Here is a 25648-nt window from a genome sequence, read left to right as displayed (position 1 = left end):
CTAGTAACTACATCTTTCTCTCTTTTTGATTTACTTCATTTGAAGACATTCTGCTTCCTGTTCATTCTCCAGATCAATATATTTACCTGGTCTAGTGAAAAATAAACTCATGGTTGTTTCCATCCCAAAAAGCTCAGGTCTAACTGCTCTCTGATGAAGACTGTATAAGAACATCATACTGTACTTTATGGGTGATTTTCAATGATACTCTGGACTTTGGAATTTTCATTTCCTGTGAGAACCCACTAAGATGCAACGTCATTGGCAAAGAACTCCAATTGGAGAGACACCTTGACTAAAAGATTGGAAAAGAGAACACTTAAGTGAAGGTTAAAGGAATTGAAATTATTACCTTAAAAAGATAAAACCAAGAAGTGATTTATGCTTGTCTTATGCTTAGGCAAAAGAATATGACTTTTTCCTTTTCCATCTCCACTGAAGACAGAACAAGAAAGTATGAGCTAAAATGGCAGATTTACATTAGGTATAATGTAAATTATGTATTTTTACATGTTACTAATGTAAATTAGTAACACAGTGTTACTAAACAGTAGAATATTTTAAGGGAAGGCTACAAAATCACAATTTTGAGAGAATATTTGTAGAATTTAAAGAATGTAGTTCACTCTTGTTTTACAGAGGTGGTTAGTTCAATCCAAAGACAAGGAGCAACATGCTCATGGTAATATATAAAACCCATGTTCTCTGACTAGAGCCTCAGAACCCAATCTCCATACCTTCTTTAATCCCTCCTCAACCCCCAAACTTCATTCCTACAAAGTTCCCACAGAAAAGGGAGTGGCCGAGTATTTTTTTTCTGGGCAGTGAATTGAAAAGAGGAGGGAGAGACAAAGTATCTACTTTGAGAATGAATGAATGGATGATCCCCACCCTTTTTCCTCCATCCCTAGTCCATCATTCACAACCAACATGGTTCTACTGTCATCACTTACTGTCATCAGGGGGCATTCCTGGGGAAGTGTAAGTTTCTCTATTGCTTCAAAGCAATAAGGACTTTCCCATTGCTCCAAAGTGGAGTTACATGACCAGAAATATGGCAATCCAAGTCTCCTCTGATCTAAATCATGTCGGATGCCCAGAATTACCAGAGACAGATAAACATTAAACAGTATGAGAAGGCATGAATAGGTATAGTTTGTACTACTAGAGGAGAACCCACTTAGATGAGATCAAAGATCCAGTGAGCTAGTAACATATCTTGACATTGACATAATCTAACTTAAAAAAAAAATCCAAAGTACCCTGTCCTACTTCTAGAGTAGGACTGTGGTTCCATTATATTTCATAGCTTTAATTTATTTAGATATAAGGACCCAAGTGAAGTGTTTTCTATAAGAGTGGTGGGGTTTTTTTTGTTTGTTTGTTTTTGAAGAAAGGAATTCATTGTTGTCTAGTTTGTCTTTCTTGAAAGGTATAAATCAGAACATCCAGTCATTGTAAACAAATCCTCAACAGAACAACTAGTAAAGCTCGGAAGCAAAAAACAAAACAAAACAAAAAAAACTGATCTCATTCAAAGTTTTTTATGCTCCTTGTATTATCCTGAACAACTTGTTCCATCTTTGGGGCTGGGTACCAACCCAGAAAAATGGCAAAAATAGTTTTGCAGCATCACGAGGTTGTTCCATCTATAAAAGCCACCGTATTCATACTCCCTATTTAATAGCTGCACGCAGCGCGGTCCGCTGCTGATGTTCACGTTCTTTTCCTCTTGGTCTCCAGTTTCACAGGAGTGGACACAGGAGTGTTTAGGAAGTATCCTGGGGCTCTTCTTGCGAAGATTCGGGCGGCTGGGATGCTGTCCGGTCTAATGAAGCGTTCTCCTCACCTTCTGATGCTAACTTGGCTGATGATTCATCTCGCTCCTCCCCTTCTTTCCCTGGTTCTACCAATGTGACTCTTCTTGTTTCTGATTCCTCCCTCTCCCTTGGTTTGGGCTCTCTCATCTCCCTCTCCCTGGGTTTGGGTTCCCTCTCCCTTGGCTTAGGTACCTCCCTCTCCTCTCCACGATCCATCAATTTAGACTCGGTGCGCTCCATCGGTTTAGGTTCTGACATCGACTTAGACTCGGTGCGCTCCATCGGTTTAGGTTCTGACATCGATTTAGACTCGGTGCGCTCCATCGGTTTAGGTTCTGACATCGACTTAGACTCGGTGCGCTCCATCGGTTTAGGCTCTGACATCGACTTAGACTCGGTGCGCTCCATCGGTTTAGGCTCTGACATCGACTTAGACTCGGTGCGCTCCATCGGTTTAGGTTCTGACATCGATTTAGAATCTGTGCGCTCCATAGGTTTGGGTTCTGACATCGATTTAGAATCTGTGCGCTCCATAGGTTTGGGGTCGGTGCGCTCCATCGGTTTAGGCTCTCCGCCCTCTCCGCCTTCTTTAGACTCTCCACCCTCCCCTGCGCCCTCAGCCGGTTCTCCGCCTTCCATCGGATTAGAGTCTCCGCCTTCTGTCGGGTTAGGCGCCGCACCTTCTGTAGGATCTGCGCCCTCGGCCTTAGGGTCTGCATCCTCCGGTTTAGACTCTCCGCCCTCTGTCGGTTTAGCTTCTCCATCTTCTTCCTTTCCGTCCTCCTTTGCTTTAGACTCTGCGTCCTCCTTTTCTTTCAGAACGGACTTTCTTGATTTTGAGTCTCTCTTCCGCAGCTGCCCTGCTGCTTCTTCTTGTTCTTTCAGTAGGATCATTGTTTTTACTTCCTGCAGCATTCTACTCTCTGTTTCTAATTCTATTTCCAGCTTTGCCACTCTTAATTTTACATCCTGTAACAGCCTAGATCCAAGCTCATCCATTTCTTCCTGATTTATTTCATATTTTCTCTTTTCTTGGCCTTTTAATGCCTTATTTATCAGTTCTTCCTCGTCTTTTGTTGAGAATTTTTTTGCTTTTTCTTCCATCAAATTATCATCTAGGCCTTTTTTCATCTTGCAATCTTCGGAAATGGCTTCATCTTCCACATCACTGTCCCAGGTTTCTACCCTTCTTTGCCTGAGCTTAAGCAGCCTTTTCCTTGGTGTCATCCTCCTTGGTCTTATTTCATGCTGTAACAAAAAAAGATATGTTAGAAATATACTTTCTTTGATATGGTCAGAATGTTTTTAGTAATAAGATTTTTAATAGACATTTTCGTTTAACCTAGGGTTAAGCAGAAAACGTCTCAATTTCATTGTTTGTTTGTTTTTAATAATAGCAACTTTTTATTTTCCAAAATACATGCAAAAATAGTTTTTAACATTCACCCTTGCAAAACATTTGTGTTCCAAATTTTTCTCTCTCCCTCCTTCCTCCTCTCCCCTCTCCTCCCCTAAATAACAACTAATTCAATATGTTAAACATGTGCAATTTTTATAAACATATCTCCATATTTATCATGCTGCACAAGAAAAATCAGATCAAAAGGGAAAAAACGAAAGAAAAAACAAGTAAACAACTATCACCACAAAAAAGATGAAAATACTATGTTGTGATTCACATTCAGTCCCCTTAGTCCTCTCTCTGTATGCAGATGACTCTGTTCATCATCAGTATATTGAAAATGGCCTGAATAACCTCATTTCAACCTCATTGTTAAGATTCTTTTTGAAATACATTTAAATTACATTGTAGTCTAAGCACAGTGACAAATGTGTGTCCCAAAAGTCTTAGTGCAATTTAAAGCTGTTAATTATTAAATCTTTAAAATTGCACTAAAGACTTTTGGACACCCTGTATAACTGACTCATTCAAGATGATAATTTTTGAGGGTTTTTTTTCCATCAGATAGATTAAGCATCAACAATCATTTTGTTATATTATAGATATAGAAGGCTGTATTAAATCCCTATTGAAGTCTTGAAGGAAGTTGTCCATACTTTGGTTACTAAATGATTGATGAGAGTCTCTTTTCTCATAATGTGTCTCTTTTCCTTAAAAGTTAAAATTCCAGTTAACTGAAGTCTCAAGTAGTTGAGATTATCTTTAACTGGCTTCATTGAAGAATCTTTTAGTACTCCTTGGCAAATATAAGATCAGTTGCTGTCATTTTTAATAAAAGTTTGTTGAACTGAAAGTTAATTAATTACTAACCTGGAAATTGTGAAGAGAATAGAGAATTAAAATCCTTCCCTTAAAATAGAGAAGGAAATATTCATAATTCATAATAATAATAAATATTCATAATGTAAGGTTTCAGCTGGCACAAATAAAAAGCAGATGTCTTTTAGGAAAGGAAGAATTGTAATCATATACCTTCTGAGGAAATTTATAAAGTTCTAATAATATGATCAAATGAGTAGAGGCAAATGAATGGTTCTTGCTTTTTCTCCAAGTGTAATCATTAAGTACATACATCAGTGAGAAGAACTGGATTTTCTTTTTTTTTTTCGATTTAATTTTTTTTAATTTAATAGCCTTTTATTTACAGGATATATGCATGGGTAACTTTACAGCATTAACAATTGCCAAACCTCTTGTTCAATTTTTCGCCTCTTACTCCCCCATCCCCTCCCCCAGATGGCAGGATGACCAGTAGATGTTAAGTACATTAAAATATAAATTAGATACACAATAAGTATACATGTCCAAACTGTTATTTTGCTGTACAAAAAGAATCAGACTCTGAAATATTGTACAATTAGCTTGTGAAGGAAATCAAAAATGCATGTGGGCATAAATATAGGGATTGGGAATTCAATGTAATGGTTTTTAGTCATCTCCCAGAGTTCTTTCTCTGGGCATAGCTGGTTCAGTTCATTACTGCTCCATTGGAAATGATTTGGTTGATCTCGTTGCTGAGGATGGCCAGGCCCATCAGAACTGGTCATCATATGGTATTGTTGTTGAAGTATATAATGATCTCCTGGTCCTGCTCATTTCACTCAGCATCAGTTCATGTAATACTCTCCAGGCCTTTCTGAAATCATCCTGTTGGTCATTGAAGAACTGGATTTTCATAATGAACCCAAGGAAATAGTAATTTTTCTAATTTTATGCTAGGATTCATGAAATGGATTAATTATGCACATTATGAAACTAGTAAAAATCCAAGTTCCACATCACTGTTCAACGCTGGTCAGTGGTGGTCAGTTTCTTTAACTTTCATTTGTGTATGTGTGTGTGTGTGTGTGTGTGTGTGTGTGCATAATATCCATATATATGTAAGCATGTGTGAGTATATAATATTTGGTTAAAATTAGTGAGTGGCAGGTCAAAATATATTTTTTCTGAGATTTCTGTGAACTTCTACCCTCTGCTTTTCCTACTTTCTCTCTCTCTTTTTTTTTTCAGCCATCCTCTGTCTTGCATTCTTTGTATTTTATCTTTTTTACTTATTATACAGAAGATCATGGGGCAATACATAGATTCAGAATCCAAACACCAGTGAATAAAAGGAACTGAAAAACAACCAAACACCATTGAAAGTATCTCCTTCACTTCAGCTTAAACAAACACATTTGGGATAACAATAGGGACTAAGTTCTTCACTATCAATATATGGAGTTCTTGACCAGATAACTAAAGTCTTAACTATATATATGAATGCAATTTGAGGACTTGAATGGATAGTACACAAGGTTTTTAGATTTTTGCCAATGAGCTCTTTTAAATGTAAAAATGAAGAATGCTTGATAAATTAAAATTTCCAAATGTCATAGTAACTCCTTAGTTATAAATTGAACACCTCCACAAATGACAATTCTTTCAGATCCATAAGATGTAATTTGCAATTGTATAAAAATCATCCCAGAAGCCTGAGAGAGGAATCTAACTTAGAGCAGAACTTAGGCCCTAAAAAAACTTTTGTGTACCATGAACATTTTTGGTTTGACTTTTTATTTGGACTCTTCCCTATACATCTTTCCTATAGAATCTGAAATTTCAAATGTTGACTTCTTTTGCAAGGTCTCATGTGAAGGTTTTCTGGAGGCAGCCTTAGTTTCAGTTACAATCAATAATTACTCCAAAATGCAGCCAGCTGGTAAAAATGCAAACGTTTATTTCTCCTTCCAAAATAGCCCGGTTAGTTGAGGCCTAACTCTCTGCTTGGCTCCAAGAGCTCTTGCAGCTTTGTACTTGGCTTCTGCCTCTGCTTTCTTCAGCCTCCCGTCAGCACCAAGTTGGAAGATCCAATGAATTTCTTGCCTCGAAGACAGAGCTTGTGGGTTCCAAGAGCTCTCTCTCCAATTCCAAGTAAAACTCTCTCAAGCTCCCAGAGTTTCTAGTAACTCCTCAAGTAACTAACTCAAGTCAGTCCCCAAGCTCCAAGAGCTCCCTTTATGTATGTGATCTCCCAAAGATTAACTCCGCCTTCTGAAGGGAGAAGGATTCTGGGTTATCTCCCAGAGTGCTCTTTGGCCCTAAGGGAGGTGTGAATTCGGTTATCTCATTTCTAAACCCTGACTCTCCCAAATGTGTGAACTCCATTGAGTACTTAGATACTTAGGAGCTCTCTAAAGGTGTGAACACAAGCATTGTTTCTATCAGTTCCACTTAGTACCTTGTTTCAAGTTCTGGCCCAAAATATCTCTTTCTAAGATCAAATCAATCACACTGAACCATGCCAAACCACATAACTATTGTTTCTATCAACTCTAATGTCTTAACACTTTGTAAAGATTCCAACATCTCCCCTTTTCTTTTGATTTAAAACATAGGTGGTCATAACCTCCTTGACTTCTTAAGGAGGTGAGAACTCCAAAAAGGTGATCACGCCTTCCCTGACATCTCAGGAAGGGAAATGAAAATGCCAAAGGAAATAGAAAATCAAATCAGATTAGCGGGTTTCTAAAGGGGCTCACTTGAAACAAGGTGTACATAAATGCATCAATATGGGAGGCATTACACATAGTTACATAAGCACATAGCAATATAACACAGGCTAGTAGTAATGTAACAAACAACATGAATTAACATGAGAATTTACACATTTAAACATTGTCCATTAGTTCATGTGTCAGGAATCCAATGATTCCTGTAAGCTTTGAGGTAAACAATTTTTCATATACAACATTATACATGTCCATAAGTCCTAGAAATAGTCCCAAAGAAATCTATTGTCCATTAATGTGCCAAGAATAAAATAATAGATTTTAAAGTTATTTTAACAGTCTCATTATCAGCCATGCTCTTTCAATATCAGATGTTTCTTGAATCTTCTCCTTTGTTTAGAGGTTTTTCTCTTTTTCTGTTTCTCTCTGATGGACAAGGCAAATACAGCTCATTGGCACCCATTTGATTCCTTCTCTTCCTGTAGAGATACAAGCAAATCCTCTTCCCCAAGCAGTTAACCTATCTGGTCCCTTCCATTCACCACTTTCTGGATCTCTCCACATCACCTGGCGATTATCTAGAGATAGTGGAGCTGCTCGCACTGGGCACTGCTCTTCTGGTGGGTTATAAAACCTGTCTGCTGGAGCCAGTGCATCTTTATCAAAAATTTAAAAATTAATGGTATAGAGAACTAAATTTAGAAGTTCTCTAGGGTTACCTGTGGCTCCCCCTTTCTTCTGTTTTTGGAGGAGTGTCTTAATGTCTCTTTCTTCTTTCTACGATTGCTTGACCTTGAGGATTGAAGGGTATGTCCGTGGTGTGTAAAATCTTATACTGTGCACAAAAGTGTGCAAAATGTTTGGAGGTATATGCGGGTCCATTATCTGTTTTTATTTCTTGTGGCACACCCACAATTGCAAATGCTTGTATGAGGAATTCAGTGACCACTCGAGCTGTCTCTTTTGCTGCTGGTATTCCATAAGTGAATCCTGAAAAGGTGTCTACCAGAATGTGGATGAAAGACAGACGACCAAAAGATTTATAATGGGTCACATCCATTTGCCAGATTTCATCAGGTCTCAAACCACGAGGATTCTTCCCTGGGGGGAGCATAGGAGGGTGGAAAGGAAGGCAAGCTGTACAGCTTTTTACTACACTCCTAGCTTCCTCTTTTGTTATCCCAAATTGTAAATGTGAAGCTCGAGCAGCCTGATGGTATTTAGAATGGGATTCTTGGGCCTCCTGAAACAAAGGAGTACTAGTTAACATAGTTAAAAGTTTATCTGCCTTTAAATTTCCATCGAAAATAGAACCTGGAAGTCCACTATGTGAATGGACATGCAAGATATAAATCTTGCCTGGATGCTTTCTCACTTGCTCTTGGAAGTTCCTTGAAGAACTGATATATATTAGAAGCTGCAAATTTTATTTAAGCTGTGGCAATTCTTTGTACCACACCTACTAAATAGGCTGAATCAGATATTATATTTATATCACCTGGATAATAAGTGAGAGCTAACATGATTGCATATAATTCGTTCTACTGGGTGGACTGAAAAGGAGTTCTGACTACTCTTTTTATTGTTAAATCATAGGAGTATACAGCACAAATATTTTGTTTATATGTGTCTGTAAAGATGGTGGGTCCTTTAAGAGGAACCTTAGAAAACTTCTCCTCAGAAATCCATTGCCAATTATGCAATAGTCTGGTCATCTTTAATGGAGACCCATGTGCAAAATTTGGAGCTGTGGCCAATAAAATTTGCCACTCTGGGATGGTCTCGCAGCATACATTAATTTGTGCATTAGTATAAAAGGTGTATATCCTATCAGGTCTTGTCCCAGATAATTGTATTGCTCTCTTAATGGACTTTAATAAAATTCTAGCCACAAGCACTGGTTATGGAGTAAGGCTTTGTTCTGGTTGTGCCAGGAGGTTCACCCACTCTATCACACTGTCTCCTTGATGAAGGACTGCTGTGGGTGCCTCTTGGGTAGCAAAAACTGATATTTCCAAGGGTTTTTGAGTTACTCTTTCAACCACATTGGATAAAGCCAATTCAACTTCTCTCTAAGTTTCTCGAGCTTCTTTTGTAAGCTGGCGTGATGAATTTAAAGCACTGTCTCCCCTTAAAATGTCATATAACGGTTGTAACTGATAGGTAGTCAAACCTAACACTGGTCGCATCCATTGGATATCTCCTATTAATTTTTGGAAATCATTCAAAGTATTTAACTTCTCTGTTCTTAAAGACAGTTTTTGTACTGTATGTGCCTTAGGATATATTTCATATCCTAAATATTGAAAAGGAGCATGCCTTTAAATTTTTTCCATAGTGATATGAAGTTTGTAGTTTGTTAGCGTTTCTATGGTCTTTTGTAGACATGCTTCTAACATTTGTTCTTCAGGTGCACACCCCAAAATATCATCCATATAATGCAACAATATTACCTTTGGAAATGCTTTTCTCACTGGAGTAAGAGCAGCAGCAACATACATTTGGCACAAACTAGAGCTATTTTTCATTCCCTGTGGCAAAACTGTCCATTCATATCTTTTATAAGGCTCAGCTAAATTAACACTGGGCACTGAAAGGGCAAATCATTTCATATCCTCCTTATCTAGAGGGATAGAATAGAAACAATCCTTGATGTCTATAACCCAAAGAGGCCATTCTCTAGGCAACTGAGTAGGCGATGGAAGTCCAAGCTGAAGAGTTCCCATAGTTTCCATCTGTTCATTTACCTTTCTTAAATCCGTTAACATCCTCCATTTTCCAGATTTCTTTTTTATAATAAATACTGGAGAATTCCAAGGACTTAGAGAAGGCTGTAGATGTCCTTGGTCAAGTTGCTCTTGCACTATATCTACTAAGGCCTGAATTTTATCTCTTGTTAAGGGCCACTGTTCTACCCACACTGGTCTATCAGTTTTCCACTGAATAGGAACAGGTGAGAGTGCTGGCAGGCCTTCAACAGCAGCCCTGCCTAAAAAGCTGAAGTACTTAATTGTAATCCTATCTGCTATAAAATGTCTCTTCCCCACAGATTGATAGGGATTTTTTCAACCACAAAAGGAGTAAAAACTCCTGTTTCATTTTCAAATGTCCATCTCATAGGGGCAGCACTAACTTCTGCTGCTATTGATCCTCCTATACCAGACATGTAGGTACCTGCCTTAATCTTTGGCCAGTGACTGGGCCAGCTGGCACCTCTAATGACAGTATGATCTGCACCCGTGTCTACTAATCCTTTTAACGATATTCCATTCACATAAATAGTGAGCATAGGTGGGTCAGCTGTCACAGCTGCAGTCCAAAATATTCCTGGACTCTGTTGCTTGAAGTCAGAATCTGGGCAACTATCATCAGATTGTCTATTAGGGATATGTAGTAGTAAGTCTGATGCTACTACTTCCCCTGGTTGATAAATCACAGGTTGTCTACCTGTGTTAGTGACTGGGATATTAGCTACAGATTTCCCAGTTTCCTACATCAGTGTGTGGATGGCCCCTGGTTTGTAAGCACTCTCCGGAGGTGAAATGGTCAAGCCTACTGTGCCTGGAGGCAAGGGATCCATAGGCTGGACAGGAACAGATTTCAATTCTCCAGGGGATATCTCAGTGGTCTCTACTACATACAACTCTGTTTTTCCTAATTGCAATCCCCTTTTACCCTCTGATTGCCTTTTTGCGGATTGATTGTGTAATCTCCTTCTTCCATCCAATTGCCTTTTGGCTAATTGATCATGTATTACTACTGAATTTCTAAAAACTCTCTGGGTCTAACCTTGACTGCCATCTTGCTCCACCTGGGGCTCTGATTGATACTTAGGAGCTGGGCCTTGCCTTTCACTTCTCTGAGTCAATCTACATTCAGAGGCCCAGTGAAAGCCTTGATTGCATTTTGGACATGGAGTTTTGGGTTTTCTCTCACCCTGTCTTCTCATTCTATCTCCATATCTGCAATGAGCTCTCAAATGTCCAACTTTTCCACGCTGAAAACATTAACGAATTTCTCTAAGTCCCTTGCCAAGAGGGACCCTGTCTTTCCATGTTCATCATAGTTTGGGTATAATAAGCATTTGTGCCCTCTGTGGCACAGCATCTTATGATCTCTTCTAAAGGAGCATCTTTGTCTAATCCCCATATAATTCTTTTGCAAATCTCATTGGCATTTTCCTTAGCCAGATGTCTCGTCATTATTTCTGTAGCAGCATTATCTCCAATGGTTCTGATTACAGCTGTTTGCAAACGTCCCACAAAATCTGCAAAAGGTTCATTGGAACCTTGCTCTATTTTTGGGAAAGCTTTATTTCCATCTTTCTGTCCAGGGAAAGCATTCCAAGCTTTTATTGCAGCCTTAGAAATCTGTTCATACACTGTTATGGGATAATAAATCTGTTCTGAATTCTCTGCATACTGACCTTCACCAGCTAGTTGGTCAAAAGTGATTTGTCCAATAGTTACTATTTGCCTATTGCGTTGGGCTTGAATCCTACATAATTCATGAAACTCCAAAAGCCACAACAAATTTTGTCCCGGTTCTAAGCATGTTTTCGCTATGGATTTCCAATCATTCGGGGTTAAGATTTCATAAGACAAATTATCTAGCAACATCTTCACATAAGATGATGTAGCCCCATAAAGAGTGCAACCCTTTTTCAAATCTTTAAATTTTTCCAAATTAAAAGGAGTGTATTGTCTTTCTTTTTGACCTGAAGAGTCAATCTTTTCCATCACAGGATATGCATTTATAAAATCAGATATATCTTCTCCTTTATTTTTTGCTTTAATTAATGCTTCTAATCTTGTCATATTCTGCTTCACAGGAGAAGCTGACTGTGTTTCTGCCTCTCTCTTCTTCTTCTTCATGAGATGAGGAATGATCTAATTCCTCCTGCTATGAAGTATCACACTCAGAATTGTACTTAACTCCATTCTTATCTGAATTTTCCTGATTATCACCTAGCTTAGTTGGCACTTTCTTCTTTTTCATTTTAACACTTAAATAACTTCTTATAGCCAGTTGTATTGAGTTATATGTATTAAATATGTCTTTAGAAATTGAGTTAGGGCCATTTTTATTTCAGAATTGACAAAGATCCTCTCCTACTAAGTCCCATTCATCCAGATCCAATTCTTTCTCCAGAGAGAAACAAGGACATATGTTCTTAACAGTTTGTAAAAGTTCAGTGATCTGCTCCATAATTATAATCAAACCTTCGCTTTCCCTAACTTTAACAATGCTCTCTAAACATTTATTTTCCTTGTACAGAAACAGAAGGCTGTTTTCTAAAGATCTGTCCCATCTTAGCTGAAATTCTACTTTAATTCTTTTAACAAAATTTCTTTGTTGTACTCACTCTAATTTCTGGCTTGAGGAGACTTTTCCACTTGATCAGGGTCACAGGCTTTTCCACTTAAATCAGGATCAGAGGCTTTTCCACTGAAATCCACTGAAGGGCCTGTTCAGTCCCCCGTTCAGGGCGCCAAAATGTGAAGGTTTTCTGGAGGCAGCCTTAGTTTCAGTTACAATCAATAATTACTCCAAAATGCAGCCAGCTGGTAAAAATGCAAACGTTTTTCTCCTTTCAAAATAGCCCGGTTAGTTGAGGCCTAACTCTCTGCTTGGCTCCAAGAGCTCTTGCAGCTTTGTCCTTGGCTTCTGCCTCTGCTTTCTTCAGCCTCCCATCAGCACCAAGTTGGAAGATGCAATGAATTTCTTGCCTCGAAGACAGAGCTTGTGGGTTCCAAGAGCTCTCTCTCCAACTCCAAGTAAAACTCTCTCAAGCTCCCAGAGTTTCTAGTAACTCCTCAAGTAACTAACTCAAGTCAGTCCCCAAGCTCCAAGAGGTCCCTTTATATGTGTGATGTCCCAAAGGTTAACTCAGCCTCTTGGAGGGAGAGGGATTCTGGGTTATCTCCCAGAGTGCTCTCTGGCCTAAGGGAGGTGTGAATTCGGTTATCTCATTTCTAAACCCTGACTCTCCCAAATGTGTGAACTCCATTGAGTACTTAGATACTTATGAGCTCTCTAAAGGTGTGAACACAAGCATTGTTTCTATCAGTTCCACTTAGTACCTTGTTTCAAGTTCTGGCCCAAAATATCTCTTTCTAAGATCAAATCAATCACACTGAACCATGCCAAACCAGATAACTATTGTCTCTATCAACTCCAATGTCTTAACACTTTATAAAGATTCCAACAGTCTCATAAAAAGATCTGGCTATGTATAAAGCCAGGGAAATGAAATAAAGCTTTATAAAGAGTATGATTACTATGAATAAAGCCAGTTAAGAGAACCTAAGGTGCCCTTCTCTTATCAACTCTTTTTTTCAATTTAATAGAATATGAGGGGAGATTGCAATAATACAAATAATAGATCTAAATCACCATGTTGCTTACCCTTTGTGGACATAGCTTATTAGTAGCATATACACTTTAAATTTTCTTTGGATCACATAATATGAATATGTTCTTAAGAGTTTTGCAAATGTTTGTGTGCACATGCAAAGATATCTCACTGCAGCAAGATATACATCCATTCCCCACTTCTCCCTCCCAAAATGTCTGAAAAAACATGTAAATCTGTATACATTGTTATTATAAATATTCTGTTAAGTATTTCATATTAAACTTTTAAAAAATTGTAAATGCTTGTTCCTGGTGGAAAAACTATAACGTAATATGTAATAGCAGTGTTGATTTTGCCTATACTTGCTTGATGAATCTGATTGAAGCAAAATAGAAATTTCAAGTAAAAATACATTTAAAATGAAAAGAAAACAATACTTCCAGAGCTTACCACCAAATGAGAGCAACAACATGTTTGTGGAATTTCAGTGAGAGTATCACTGAAGCTGTCTTCCAATTGCCAGTCTTCCCACCATCTATGAAAATGATACCAATGCAGACAGCTTACAAGTCTTTCTTGAAAGGATCTGTTTTCTCTGTCTATTCTCCGAAGTTCTCTTTCTCGCCTGTCCCTGTTTAAATCCAAAAAGAAAAACTATTAATTCAGCTATGGTTAAACAGCTTAAATCATGAGCACAGTACTATAAAATTATAAAATTATCAGAATTTTAAATATATTCAGACTTTAAGATACCCTCAAAAAGATAAATTTTCCTTTCTGTCATCTAATTAATGACTTGATTATTTTTACTATGCAATATCAGTAAAAAAAAATCGACATTTATATAGTACTTTGTCTAATACATTATCTCATTTGATCTTCAAATAAAAATTCAAACTTCAGATGAAATTCCATATGTTCCTTTGTTTGTTGGATTTGTCCAACTCTGAAAAACATTGTCTCTTATTTTATCATATTGCTATTTATATATTTTTGTAATCAAGTTAATTTTTCCTTTGTGAATTTAGATATGCATTTTGATGTATATATGTTTAATATTTAGTTTTATTGTCCATGATTTCTTTAAGCATAATGCATTTTTTCATCTCTCTTAATAGTGTGAATTTTTATTTTTTGTCAGGTAATGTAATTGCACCTGTTTTTTTCTGACGTTTTTTAAATTTACCTAATGAATAGTTCTAATTTTTCATTTTAATTCTATGTGTATCTTGTTTTTTGATGGATTTCTTGTATACAACAGATTTCTGGGGTTTATTTTCTTAGTCATTGTCATTCTCATTTTATTAAACCATTCACACTCAAAGTTTTGTTAGGATTTTCTAATTTATTTCTTTAGTATGAATTTTAAAAACTCTCTTCCTTTTCATCAGTAGTTTGTTCCTGAGTTTGTTTTGCTTAAATTAATTTGATGTTAATCTAGTTTTAAAGACTCTGTACCCTTTCCCCACCTTCCTTTGCTTATTACTCTTTTTCAAGTTATTAGATTTTATTTAAATTACAAATTTTTACTGTGTGTCTTCCCCCATTTTGTCCCTTATGTTTCTCTATTCTGTTAATTAGTTCAAAATCTTTCCTTCCTCTCCAAACCTTTTCTTTTATTTTACTATGCCCTTTCCTGTAAAGTTTTCCTTTGCTTTTTTCTCTTCATTATTTTCTCTTCTATTCTCTTCTGAATTTTCTTTTCTGCTTTGTGGTCTATATTTGTTTCTTTATTCTTTCTGTTAATTTCATATTATGGTATAATTTCTGAAATGCCAGCTTTGAATTCCATTTTCTAAACAGTAACTATGTAACTTGCAGATCTTGTCTCATCTTTCTATTTTTCTGCTCTGATTCCTTGTTAGAAATAATTCAGGAGGAAAGGAAAGTCAAATGGAAGCAGTGCTGTATGGCATAAAGTAACTACCTTGTGACTTAGTCTCATTTTTTTTTGTCTTCAGATGATCCTAAAGACTATAACTAGTTTCATTTATTCTTCCATCATTATGAGTGCTAGGTGTCCTTAAGAACTGACATATCTCTTTTCCTTCTGTAGGATGCTGCTTATAGAGGGGACACAGCTTTCTTGGAAAAAGTGTTTTTTCAATGTACAAATTCTCTCAGACTAAGCCTGCCATGAAGTTCCTTTCTTCCATCATAGACACATAACTACTCTCCCCTGGGAATACTCTTTACCTCCCTTTCAGAAAACCTTTCTTTCTAGTCTCTAAGTCTCAGCAACAGTCCTTTCACTTTTCCCACTCTCCCATACCATAGTTCTTAGTCAACATTAAACTATAGGAATCACCATCTTTTCACTGTTTACCCATGAATTTTGTAGGGGGACAGTATCTGTTCTTTTTTGTCCCTATCTTCCTCTCTTCTAACTCTGAAAATTTTTTAATAGCTTTTTATTTTCAAAACATTTGCAAAGCTAGCTTTTAACTGTCATCCTTGCAAAAATCTTGTTTCAAATTTTTTATCCTTCCCTTCCTCATACCCCTTTTGCCTAGACAGCAAGTAATTCAACATATGTTAAACATATGCAATTCTTCTATACATATTTCCAAAGTTATCATGCTGTAAAAGAAAAATCAAATGAAAAAGTAAAAAAAGTAAAAGAAAACAAAAAGCAAGCAAACAACAGCAAAAAGGTGAAAATACTATATTGTGATTCATAGTCAGTCCCTACAGTCCTCTTTCTGGATTATGCAATTTCTTTTTATGGATCTTTTTATGGATTTAGGAGATTTAGCTCATGGTGCTTTATTTCATTTGTTTCTCACTTCTTTAGGTTTTTCTTAAATCTTTTTAATTTTGTGCCCTTTAAAGAAAAATCTCTTGAATGGTCTTAATTCTTTCATTTATTTCACAAATCAATATCTACTTTTTAAAAAACTTTAGTTATAAAACAATTTCTTTCATTATGTATTCTGTTCTTACTAAGTGATGTAATGGACAGAACACTGGACTTGAAATCAGGAAGACTTATTTTCCTGAGTTCAAATCTGATCTCAAACTTACTAGCTATAAGACCAGGACAATCCACTTTACTCTGCTTTCCTCATCAATAAAATGAACTGGAGAAAAAAATGGCAAATGATGCCAGTATCTTTGCCAAGAAAACACCAAATGGAGTCACAAGGAGTCAGATACAACAGAACAACAATAACAACAACATACTGAGTTACTATTCTTGTGCCTCTATCCTCTTCCTTCTACTCCTACTATAGGAATGTTTCAAATACTTTTTATTTGTTTGATGCTCCATTTTTTTTTTCATGATGATTGGGTTTGCAGATACATTTTATTTTGAGTTCTACATTAAGATTTTTGCTTTCCAAAATATACTCATTGCTTTTTTTGGTTATTTTTCTTCTAACTAGAATAGTTACTTAAATTTGGGGGCAGCTAGGTGGGGTAGTGAATAGTATGTTAGGTCTAGAGCCAGAAAGACCTAAGATCAAATCTGGTTTCAGACATTTACTAGCTGTGTGACCCTGGGCAAGTCACTTGACCTTGTTTGCCTCAGTTTCCTCATCTGTAAAATGAGCTGGAGAAAGAAATGGAAAGGCACTCCAGTATCTTTGTCAAGAAAAGCCTAAATGGGGTCATGAAGAATAAGGTACAATATAAACAAGTGAACCACAACAAATTTATTTTTTTTTTGTAATTTTTGAAGGTCTTTATCTAGGCTGCTTATAAAATTCATTGTTTTCACTGAGATTATTAAATTTAACCACAGTGTAAATTGGAATTTGATTCCAGACCAGCAGAACACGAAAAGGGTATTGATAGCTAAAGATAATGACTGAAATTTAATCAATAATTTAAGAGAGAATTTGGAGGCCCTAAGGTTGCACAGATCAGAGTTAGTTTCCTTCCCCTCCAAATTCTATAAAGAATGAGACCTTGAATTTCTCCTTTTATCCCAGCATAGCACTTTTCCCTGTCCACCAGATTCATGCCGCCTAGTGCTCCTAATTTAATCCATGGATACATGAGTTATGATAACCCTATCCTCTTTCCCATGCTGCCTTCCTTTAATATCCCATTCCTTGTCCTCATGGTGCCATTTGCCTTTTTCATTACTTATCTCTGCCTTTCTGGACATTTTGCCTCCATAATGGTCTGCACTTAATTAAATGAGATTGCCACATAATTTCCTAAGAACATAAATTATGTTCTTTCCTGTTGAGTACCCAAAGAATTAAGCATGCCTGCCCCTATTTAATAAAGTAATTATCAATTCATGTTCCTTAAGTATTAGAGTTGTCCAATGTTCATTCAAAAGGATTTTTACCATGTCTAGATGTCTGTCATCTTTTCCTGTGGATTCATTTGTAATTATTCTAAATGTACAATTCCTATGGGGGATACTGGAGGGTTGGGAGATTTTAAACATGTCTAATCCATCATCTTGTTGGTTTTGTGACTCATTAATTCTCGGACTTGTTATGGGAATGTAGAACTGTTGTTCTAAGACTAGAAGGTATTCAAAAAGTCCATCCAGTCCAATACAGATGGAGAAACCAAAGTACAGGATGGTTCCTTGCTCAGGATCAACATAGTATGCATTTGAGACAAGATTTGAATGCAAGCCTTCGGACTCCAGAACCATTTCTCTTTAGAGTAGAAGAGGTAGATATACAGAATTCTCCCAAATGTCCTGATATATACATGGGCTATCCAATTGTTCTTTGTACTCATGGGTGAACAGTTTGGTGCCAACTATGTGCTTTTCCGTGTTATAAAATGGCTGAACATGGTAGCCAAGGAGCAACATAATCTTTCAACTGGAAAGGACATTAGAAATCTAGTCCAACTTCCTTATTTTACCGAGAAATTCACTGCCATTCAGAGAAGTTAAGTAATTTTCCCAGGAAGTACTGATATTTCTTAACTTAAAAAAAAACACATTGAAAAATATGCTATACTGATGATTGATCACTGTTAGCATAAGTGAATATTTTTTGCTTCTTCATGAAATTGTTTAGTTAAAGCTGTGTATTATAGGGGCAATGGACTGGATGGTCACTATGGTCCCCTCCAAGACACAGATTCTGGGATTCTTTCAGAGGGTCAGTTATTGATATCCTTCTCTTTCTTGAAGCTACCACTTCTTCCTTGAAACATTCCCTGAAGCCTGAATGTCCCTTCAGGCTTGTCCCTTTCCTTGTATTTCTCTATCAACTTGTTTAGTCCCTTCTACTGCCCTAATCACATTCAGACTTTTTATTATATTTGTCTTATCCATCTTTATTAAAAGACTCCTTGAAAGTTTCCTCATCTCCTTGTAAGTCAGAGAGATTCTTTTTCATCTTCTAGCCCAGTATTTTGCAGAGAAGAGGTATTTAAGAAAAGTCTATAAATATAGATTTTAAATATGAAGAACAGCATTGCTGTCAATTATGTATGATACATACTCACAGACAGCTATGTGGTACAATGGATAGAGTGCTGCACCTCATCTCCCTGAGGTCAAATCTACATTTAGACATATACTAGCTGTGTAACTTAACCTTGTTTGTCTCAATTTCCTCATCTGTCAAATGAGCTGTGAAATGAAGAAAATGGCAAACCACTCCAGTAAATTTGTCAAGAAAACCCTAAATAGGGTCATGAAGAGTCAGACACAACTGATATGACTAACAATAGCAACAAATGTAGAGTCACATCAGTATTGTCTATATTGAATTGTAATTTTGTAGTTTTCTAGCAAGAACAGCCACAAAGCTCAGCCACATCAAAGATTATCAGAAGGTAGAAGAAAGAGCATCTTTTCTGTTTTTCTGGGGAAGTATACAAGCCAGTGCCCTCTGTATTACAAAGAAGAAAACAGAGCACAGTGAGCATGTGGAGGTCATGTCCTGTATCATTTTTCTGAGAACTATTCTGAAATGCTTATTTATGAGGGGCAGGTTCCTTTAATTTTTCCTCCGAGCTTTGTTTTTGTTTTTGTTCTTCCTTAAAAAAATCTCAATTATGAATTATATGTGGTAACCTGGGGCTTCCTTCCCATTGCTATCTGAAGAGGGGATATATATATATATATATGTGTGTGTGTGTATGTGTGGTGTATTCATGTGTGTCTAAGTTAGCATCTGATTGTGTATTTTTGTGGCCTCTGACTGAAGTCTAAAGCCAATAAAAGCAAAGATATATACATACACATACATATATATGAGAAAAATATATGCATACATACACATCTAATGTATGTTTTGAGATTATGCATTTTTGAAAGATTATTGGTGTTTCTTCCTTTTCTCTGATAGTATGGAAAATCAAATCACAATTGACTTCAAGGATTTTCCTCTCCCCTTGCATTTAGCCATGTTTTAATCATAATAACTTTCATGTTCTCTCTCTCCCAAATGGGCCACTCTTTCCTGATGAAGAGTCCAAAGATCAGCTCCCTTGTTAAAATTAGGGTATGTTTCACTCTATTAAAGGTTAAAGGCACTTAAGATTCAAATTGATGCAAAGGAAGGGGGATGCCTAAACCTACATAGGAAACCAGACACATTCTGTATAATACAATGGCTGAAGGAGAGAGTCAAGAATAGTGGAAGTGATAATCAGTCACACAATAAGAATTTAAGTACTTAATATGTGCCACACATTGTACTAAGAGCAGCACTTGCTGTGAAATGGTAATAGTACAATCATAAATGGACTGTAATTCATGGAAATAATCAAATATTTCTTTGGGGGACACAGAGCGGATGTTCCAGATCTGAATTCCTAACCTGTGGATTGTGAACTTGTTTAATTTATACATTGAAAAATATTATCTTGAGAAGAGAATCAGAACTTGCCATGGGGGTCCATGATGCTAAAAAAAAGATTAAGAACCCTCTTGGACATTTTAAACTCACAAGTAGGCTATATTTTCTTTGATATTTTGAAGTCTCTCCTGTTCACACCAAAAACTGAATTTCAAAATGAAATTCAAACACCCATCTGACTGACATGTCAGAGCCAAAAGGCTCTTAAAGAGTTCCTTATCCTCAGCTAGAAGGATGAGTAAATGAGTCATAAGCTTGCAATGAGCCATAGATTCAATGAAGTTGTTCCTGTAGCCAAGTTTGGAAACCTTGATTTGATGGCAGACATTCACACTCAGCTATGTGAACTGGGGTCTTATTTAAAATGTAATGAAATCCTCTTCTGAGTCTCAGTTTTAAAATGCTCTGCAATCTTCAGAAAAAAATGTCTAGAAGTGCTACAAAAACACAAGGAACAAATGTCTCTAAAGTATAGAATGATTTCTAGTTCTGATAGGATTATTGATGCCTTGGTATAATTGTTTCTATTGAACATGTCTTTAATTGAGTCCAGACCCTTTACTGACTCAGCTCTTGCTTACATGATTTCCTTTGTTCTCCTTTCTATCTTTTATCTTCCTGAATTTACTTTTCTCCATTAATTGTGGCCAGGCCATGACTTTTTTGTTTGTTTGTTTGCTCATTTGTTTGTTTTCACAGTGAGAGATGAACCCACAGAACTGGCACTTAGAAGAATCTATGAAATTTGCATCTCTGGAGATCTTTAAAAACATAATGACTATTATGAGTACCAAATAACTAATTGTAGGGCTTTATAAATGGCCTTTTGACATTCTTTTTGTCTCTAAAATTCTAGAGATTTTAGATTATCATTGCATTGAAACAGCTCTTAATTGTGGTGTGCTATAGGCTATGAAAAACCAAAATCAAAACCTAAACACACAAACTCTGTCTCTCTGTCTCTCTCTAGATGTATTTCTATATACATATCTTTCTTTGTTTCTGTTTATCTGTCTCTTTGTGGTTCTCTGTCTTGTCTCTATTTGTCTCATTTGTCTTTCCCACAAGATAAACTTGTGGCTATGGCCCTGTGGATCACTTGTATTTGGGAGTTCAAAGATGAAGTAGGGCTAAAGATACATTAAGTCCAGTACCAATATAGTAAGCTCTAAATAAAAGAAAAATTTTATGTGGTTCTTTTTTAGGGATGGAGTAAATTGGGATTGCGGAAAGCAAAACAAAATAATCCCTTTACTAAAAAACTGATTCACAGAGATAGACAATAGAAAATATTTTCCAAATATAAGATCTAAATATTTAAGAGTAGATTAAAAAGATGGTGGAGAAAAGGCAGGAACTCAATTGAGTTCTCCCTAAAACATCTCCTAACACCTTTAAATAATGCCCTAAAACAAATTCTTAAGCAGCGAATCCATAAAAGGACAGAGTGAATCAACTTTTCATCCCTAAACAACTTAAAAGGGCAGCAGGAAAGGTTTGACACTGCACAGACTCATCTCCAGCAAACCGGAAGCAGGCCTTGGAAGTGACTGAATTATCAGAAGCAACAGCTGTGTGTTGAGCTCTCAGCCCACAACTGATTGGAAGATTCTGGAAATCTTGAGGCAGGACTCTTTTCCTTTGCCCAACTCTGAATACTGGTCACAATCCTGGGTGACAGTCCCAGGGTGAGGAAGAAGAGTAGCCTACCAGAACTTGCAGCCAGAGTGGATCAGGGACCTTCCTCACAGTTCCAGAGCAGAAAAGAATGCTTGTAGTCACTCACAGACTGGAGCACAAGCCAGGATGGTAGTAAGCATACTTCTTAAAGGATCATACCACTTTGGAAGCCTGAAAACTTTTTAAGTCTTTAGAAGTATCTCTGAAAATAGCTATACAAACCCCCTGAAGTTTGAGACAGTATGCCTACACCCTGGAAATACAGTTCCACTTTAGCAAAATGAACAAAGAACAAAACAATTTCTGTTTATAGAAAGTATCATTATGGTGATAAGGAAGATCAAAACACATACTCTGAAGAAGACAACAAAGTCAAAGCTTCTACATCCAAAGCCTCAAAGAAAAATATGAATTGGTCTCATACTATGGAAGACCTCAAAAAGGATGTTTAAATCAAGTAAGAGGCACAGATAAAAAAACGGGGAAGGAAAATGAAAATGTTATGAGAAAACCATGAAAAAAAGTCAACAGCTAGTTCATGGAGGCACACACAAAAAATTACTAAAGAAAAGAACACTTAAAAAAATAGGCCAAAGGACAAAAGAGGTACACAAATTAATTGAAGAAAAGAGCTTCTTTAAATGTAGTTTTGGCCAAATGGAAAAGAAGGTTAAAAAAAATCATTGAAGAAAATTAATTCCTTAAAAACTAGGATAGAACTCAACGATTCTCTGCGACATCAAGGAACAACAAAACAAAACCAAAAGAATAAAGAAATAGAAAACAATTTGAATTATCTAAGTGAGAAAAACCCAACTTACCTGGAAAGTAGATCCAGGAAAGACAAATTTTAAATTATTGGACTTTCCAAAAGTCATTGTTTTTAAAAAAGAAATTACAGCACAAAGTAGAAATTGAAAGAATCCCATCAATCACCTCCTGAAAGAGATCCCAAAATGAAAACTCCCAGAAATATTATAGCCAAATTCAAGTTCCCAAAGCAAAGAGAAAATATTGCAAAAAGCCAGAAAGAAACAATTCAAGTAAATTCAAATACTGTGAAGCCAGAGTCAGGGTAACACAAGATCTAGCAGCATCAGAGGTCTTGGAATATGATATTCTACAGGAACTAGGATTGCCACCAAGAATCACCTACTCAGCTAGACTAAGTATGATCCTTCAGGATAAAAAATGATTATTCAATGAAATAGAAGATTTTCAAGGATTCCTAATGAAAACACCAAAGCTGAGTAGAAAATCCGACTTACGCATATATCTTGTAAATAAAAGCTATAATAAAAAAAAGTCCGACTTCCAAAATGCAAGACTCAAGGGAAGCAGAAAAGTAAACAGGAAAGAGAAATCATAAGGAACTTATGGTTAACCTGTTTGACTACATGGGGAAATGATTTTTGTAATTCCTAAGAAGTTTCTCATTATTAGAGCAGTTAGAAGGAGTATACATAGACACAATATATGGGTATGAGTTGAATGTGATAAATAATTATCAAAAAGAATAAAATCAAGGGGTGAGAAAAAAGGAATATACTGGGAAAAAGAGAAAGGGAGGAGTAGAATAGGTTATCTGACATAAAAGAAACATAAAAGAGCTTTTATAATGCAAAAGAAGATAGGATAAATTATGAGAAATGTTTAAACCCTACTCTCTTTGGAACTGACTCAAAGAAGGAATAACATATATACTCAATTGAGTATAGAAGTCTACCTTACCCTACAGGAAAGGAGGAGACGGGGATAAGAGAAGGGGAATGCTCATAGTAGAGAGGATGGATTAGAGAAGGTGGCAGTCAAAAGTAAAATTTTGAGCAAGGACAGAGTGCAAGGAGAGAGAAAACAGAATGAATGGGGGAAATAAGATGGAGCAAAATGCACTTAGCAATTATAACTGTGAAAAAAATGTTGAAGCAAGTTTTTCTGATAAAGGCATATCTCTCAAATATGTAAAGAATGAGTCAAATTTATAAAAAATTAGAGCCATTTAACCACTAGCAAAAATTAAAAAATGATAAATATGAAAAAAATAGTTTTCAATGAAGTAATACAGCTATATGAAAAATCAAAAAATGCAAATTAAAACAATTTTGAATTACTACTTCATACGTAATAGATTGGCTAATAGGATAGGAAAGGAAAATGACAAATGTTGATGAGGATATGGGAAAATTGAGACACCAATGCATTGTTGGAGTTCATGAGTTTAACCATTCTGTAGAGCAATTTGGAAGTATGACCTAGCAATATCACTACTAGGTCTATATCCCCGAAAAGATTAAAAAAAACAAAAAAGAAAAGAACCTCTCTATAAAAAAATATTTATAGCAACTCTTTTCTGGTAGTAAAGAATTGGAAACTGAGGGAATGCCCAACAATTGGGGAATAGCTGAACAAGTTGTGGTCTAGATTGTGATGGAATACTATTGTGCTATAAGAAATGATGAGTTAGATGCTTTCAGAAAAACATGGAAAAACTTACATGAACTGATGCAAAATAAAAGGAAGAAGAGAAAATTGTGTACAATAATAGCAATATTGTAGGATAAATAGTGATGACTTAACCATTCTCATGAATACAATGATCCAAGTCAATTCTGAAGTACTTATGCTGAAAAATGCTATCCATCCCCAGAGAAAGAACTGATGAGAGTCTAAATAGAGATTGAAAGAAGCATTCATTTTTAACTTTTATTTCTTTTACTTTTTTTAAATTTTGGTCTATATTTTCTTCTATAACACGACTATTATGGAAATGTTTTGTGTGATTATACATTATAACCTATATTAAATTGATTGCCTTCTCAATTAGGGAGAAGGTGGCAGAGAACTTGGAATGCAAATTTTAAAATAAAAGTTGAAAAATTGTTTTTACATGTAACTGGGGGAAAATAAAATACTAAATTAAGCCCTCAAAGTGGCTCATTCCTCAAGCTCATTTTTATGCTTTTGTTTTTGCAGTTTTTTTATTTAACCATCAAATGCTGTAATACCCTTAATGTCATAATATAATGTTATACACTCTAGTATTGTTCCTTTGGTATATGGGAGTAGTGGTGATAATGAAATGTGGAATCTTAAAGTACTATTTAAATGTGAATTATTATCCAATGCTTATCTTTTTTTTATGAATTTCAAATAGAAGCAGTTCTGAGAAGTCATTATTCTGTTATTATTTAATCTAATATTATATTCTACTATTATATATAATATTCTATGAACCACTGCACAACAGGATAAAATATTATTACTACTATATAATACCTTAAGGATCTGCAATTTCATCAATATGGGAACTCCCTCTATCAATTCAGATTATAACCTATTCCCTCTATCAATTCAGATTATAACCTATTCCCTCTATCAATTCAGATTATAACCTATCTCTCTTTTAGTGGAAAAGTCTTCTGGAGTTGCCTGAAGCTTTTCCGCTACTTTCCTCCCCCTTCTCCTCCCTTACCACCATCTTAGTCTGTAGTCATTTAAGATGTCACATGCATCTTGGGTCCTCATGATGAAAGCTATCCTCTCCATCAGCCAGCGATTTTCTCTGTCAATAAATCGAAGCCTTTCTGCATCCTTCTGTAGAGTGCAGAGATAGAGAAAAGATCATTTTAAAAATAGTTGAATCAGTCCCCTTTGGTAGCATCAATACTTTTGCTATACCTATCTATCTGATTCCCTCTACTCTGCATTTGCTTTCCTCTAATTAAAGACTCAAACATAGCTACTGAGTGCTGCGAGACAGAAATCTTCAGAAATCATGGTGACAGTCATGGCAGGAAGTTTTTCAAATGAATTCTCTATGACTCCAAATATACCAAAATGAAGACTATCTTTATGCTCTGAGTAGAAGTTAAAAACAAAGGAATGTGATACTACTAGGTCACACTTCAACAACGCTGAGATATGACAATGGCAATGGAGAGAAAAGCAAGTCTCCATATTAAAAGGTTTCACAGGGTTCCAAAGTAAAAAAAAAAAAAATTGAGGCCAGAACAGAGGGCTGGCTAGCCTTTTATTACATGTCTGAC

General features: G+C 36.1%; 1 protein-coding gene across 2 annotated transcripts in view; it reads right to left on the bottom strand.

Moving 5' to 3' along the window:
- Nucleotides 1-1291: 1291 nt before the first annotated feature.
- Nucleotides 1292-25648, bottom strand: part of CFAP97D2 (CFAP97 domain containing 2) — a 51698-nt gene continuing 27341 nt past the window's right edge. The window contains exons 4-7 of one of the 2 annotated variants that reach the window (XM_031958762.1): nucleotides 25075-25196; nucleotides 13582-13762; nucleotides 2125-3068; nucleotides 1292-2040 (exon numbers count right to left, since the gene is read on the bottom strand). In XM_031958762.1, the coding sequence (XP_031814622.1) occupies nucleotides 1770-2040; nucleotides 2125-3068; nucleotides 13582-13762; nucleotides 25075-25196 (1518 nt within the window). In that variant the 3' untranslated portion in view covers nucleotides 1292-1769. Of the gene's footprint in view, nucleotides 3069-13581; nucleotides 13763-25074; nucleotides 25197-25648 lie in introns of both variants that reach the window. The other variant, XM_003765703.3, reaches the window with a different exon arrangement.

This window comes from Sarcophilus harrisii, chromosome 3 (assembly GCF_902635505.1).
Source record: "Sarcophilus harrisii chromosome 3, mSarHar1.11, whole genome shotgun sequence".
Classification (NCBI taxonomy): domain Eukaryota; kingdom Metazoa; phylum Chordata; class Mammalia; order Dasyuromorphia; family Dasyuridae; genus Sarcophilus; species Sarcophilus harrisii.
This window is presented reverse-complemented; position numbering and strand designations above follow the sequence as displayed.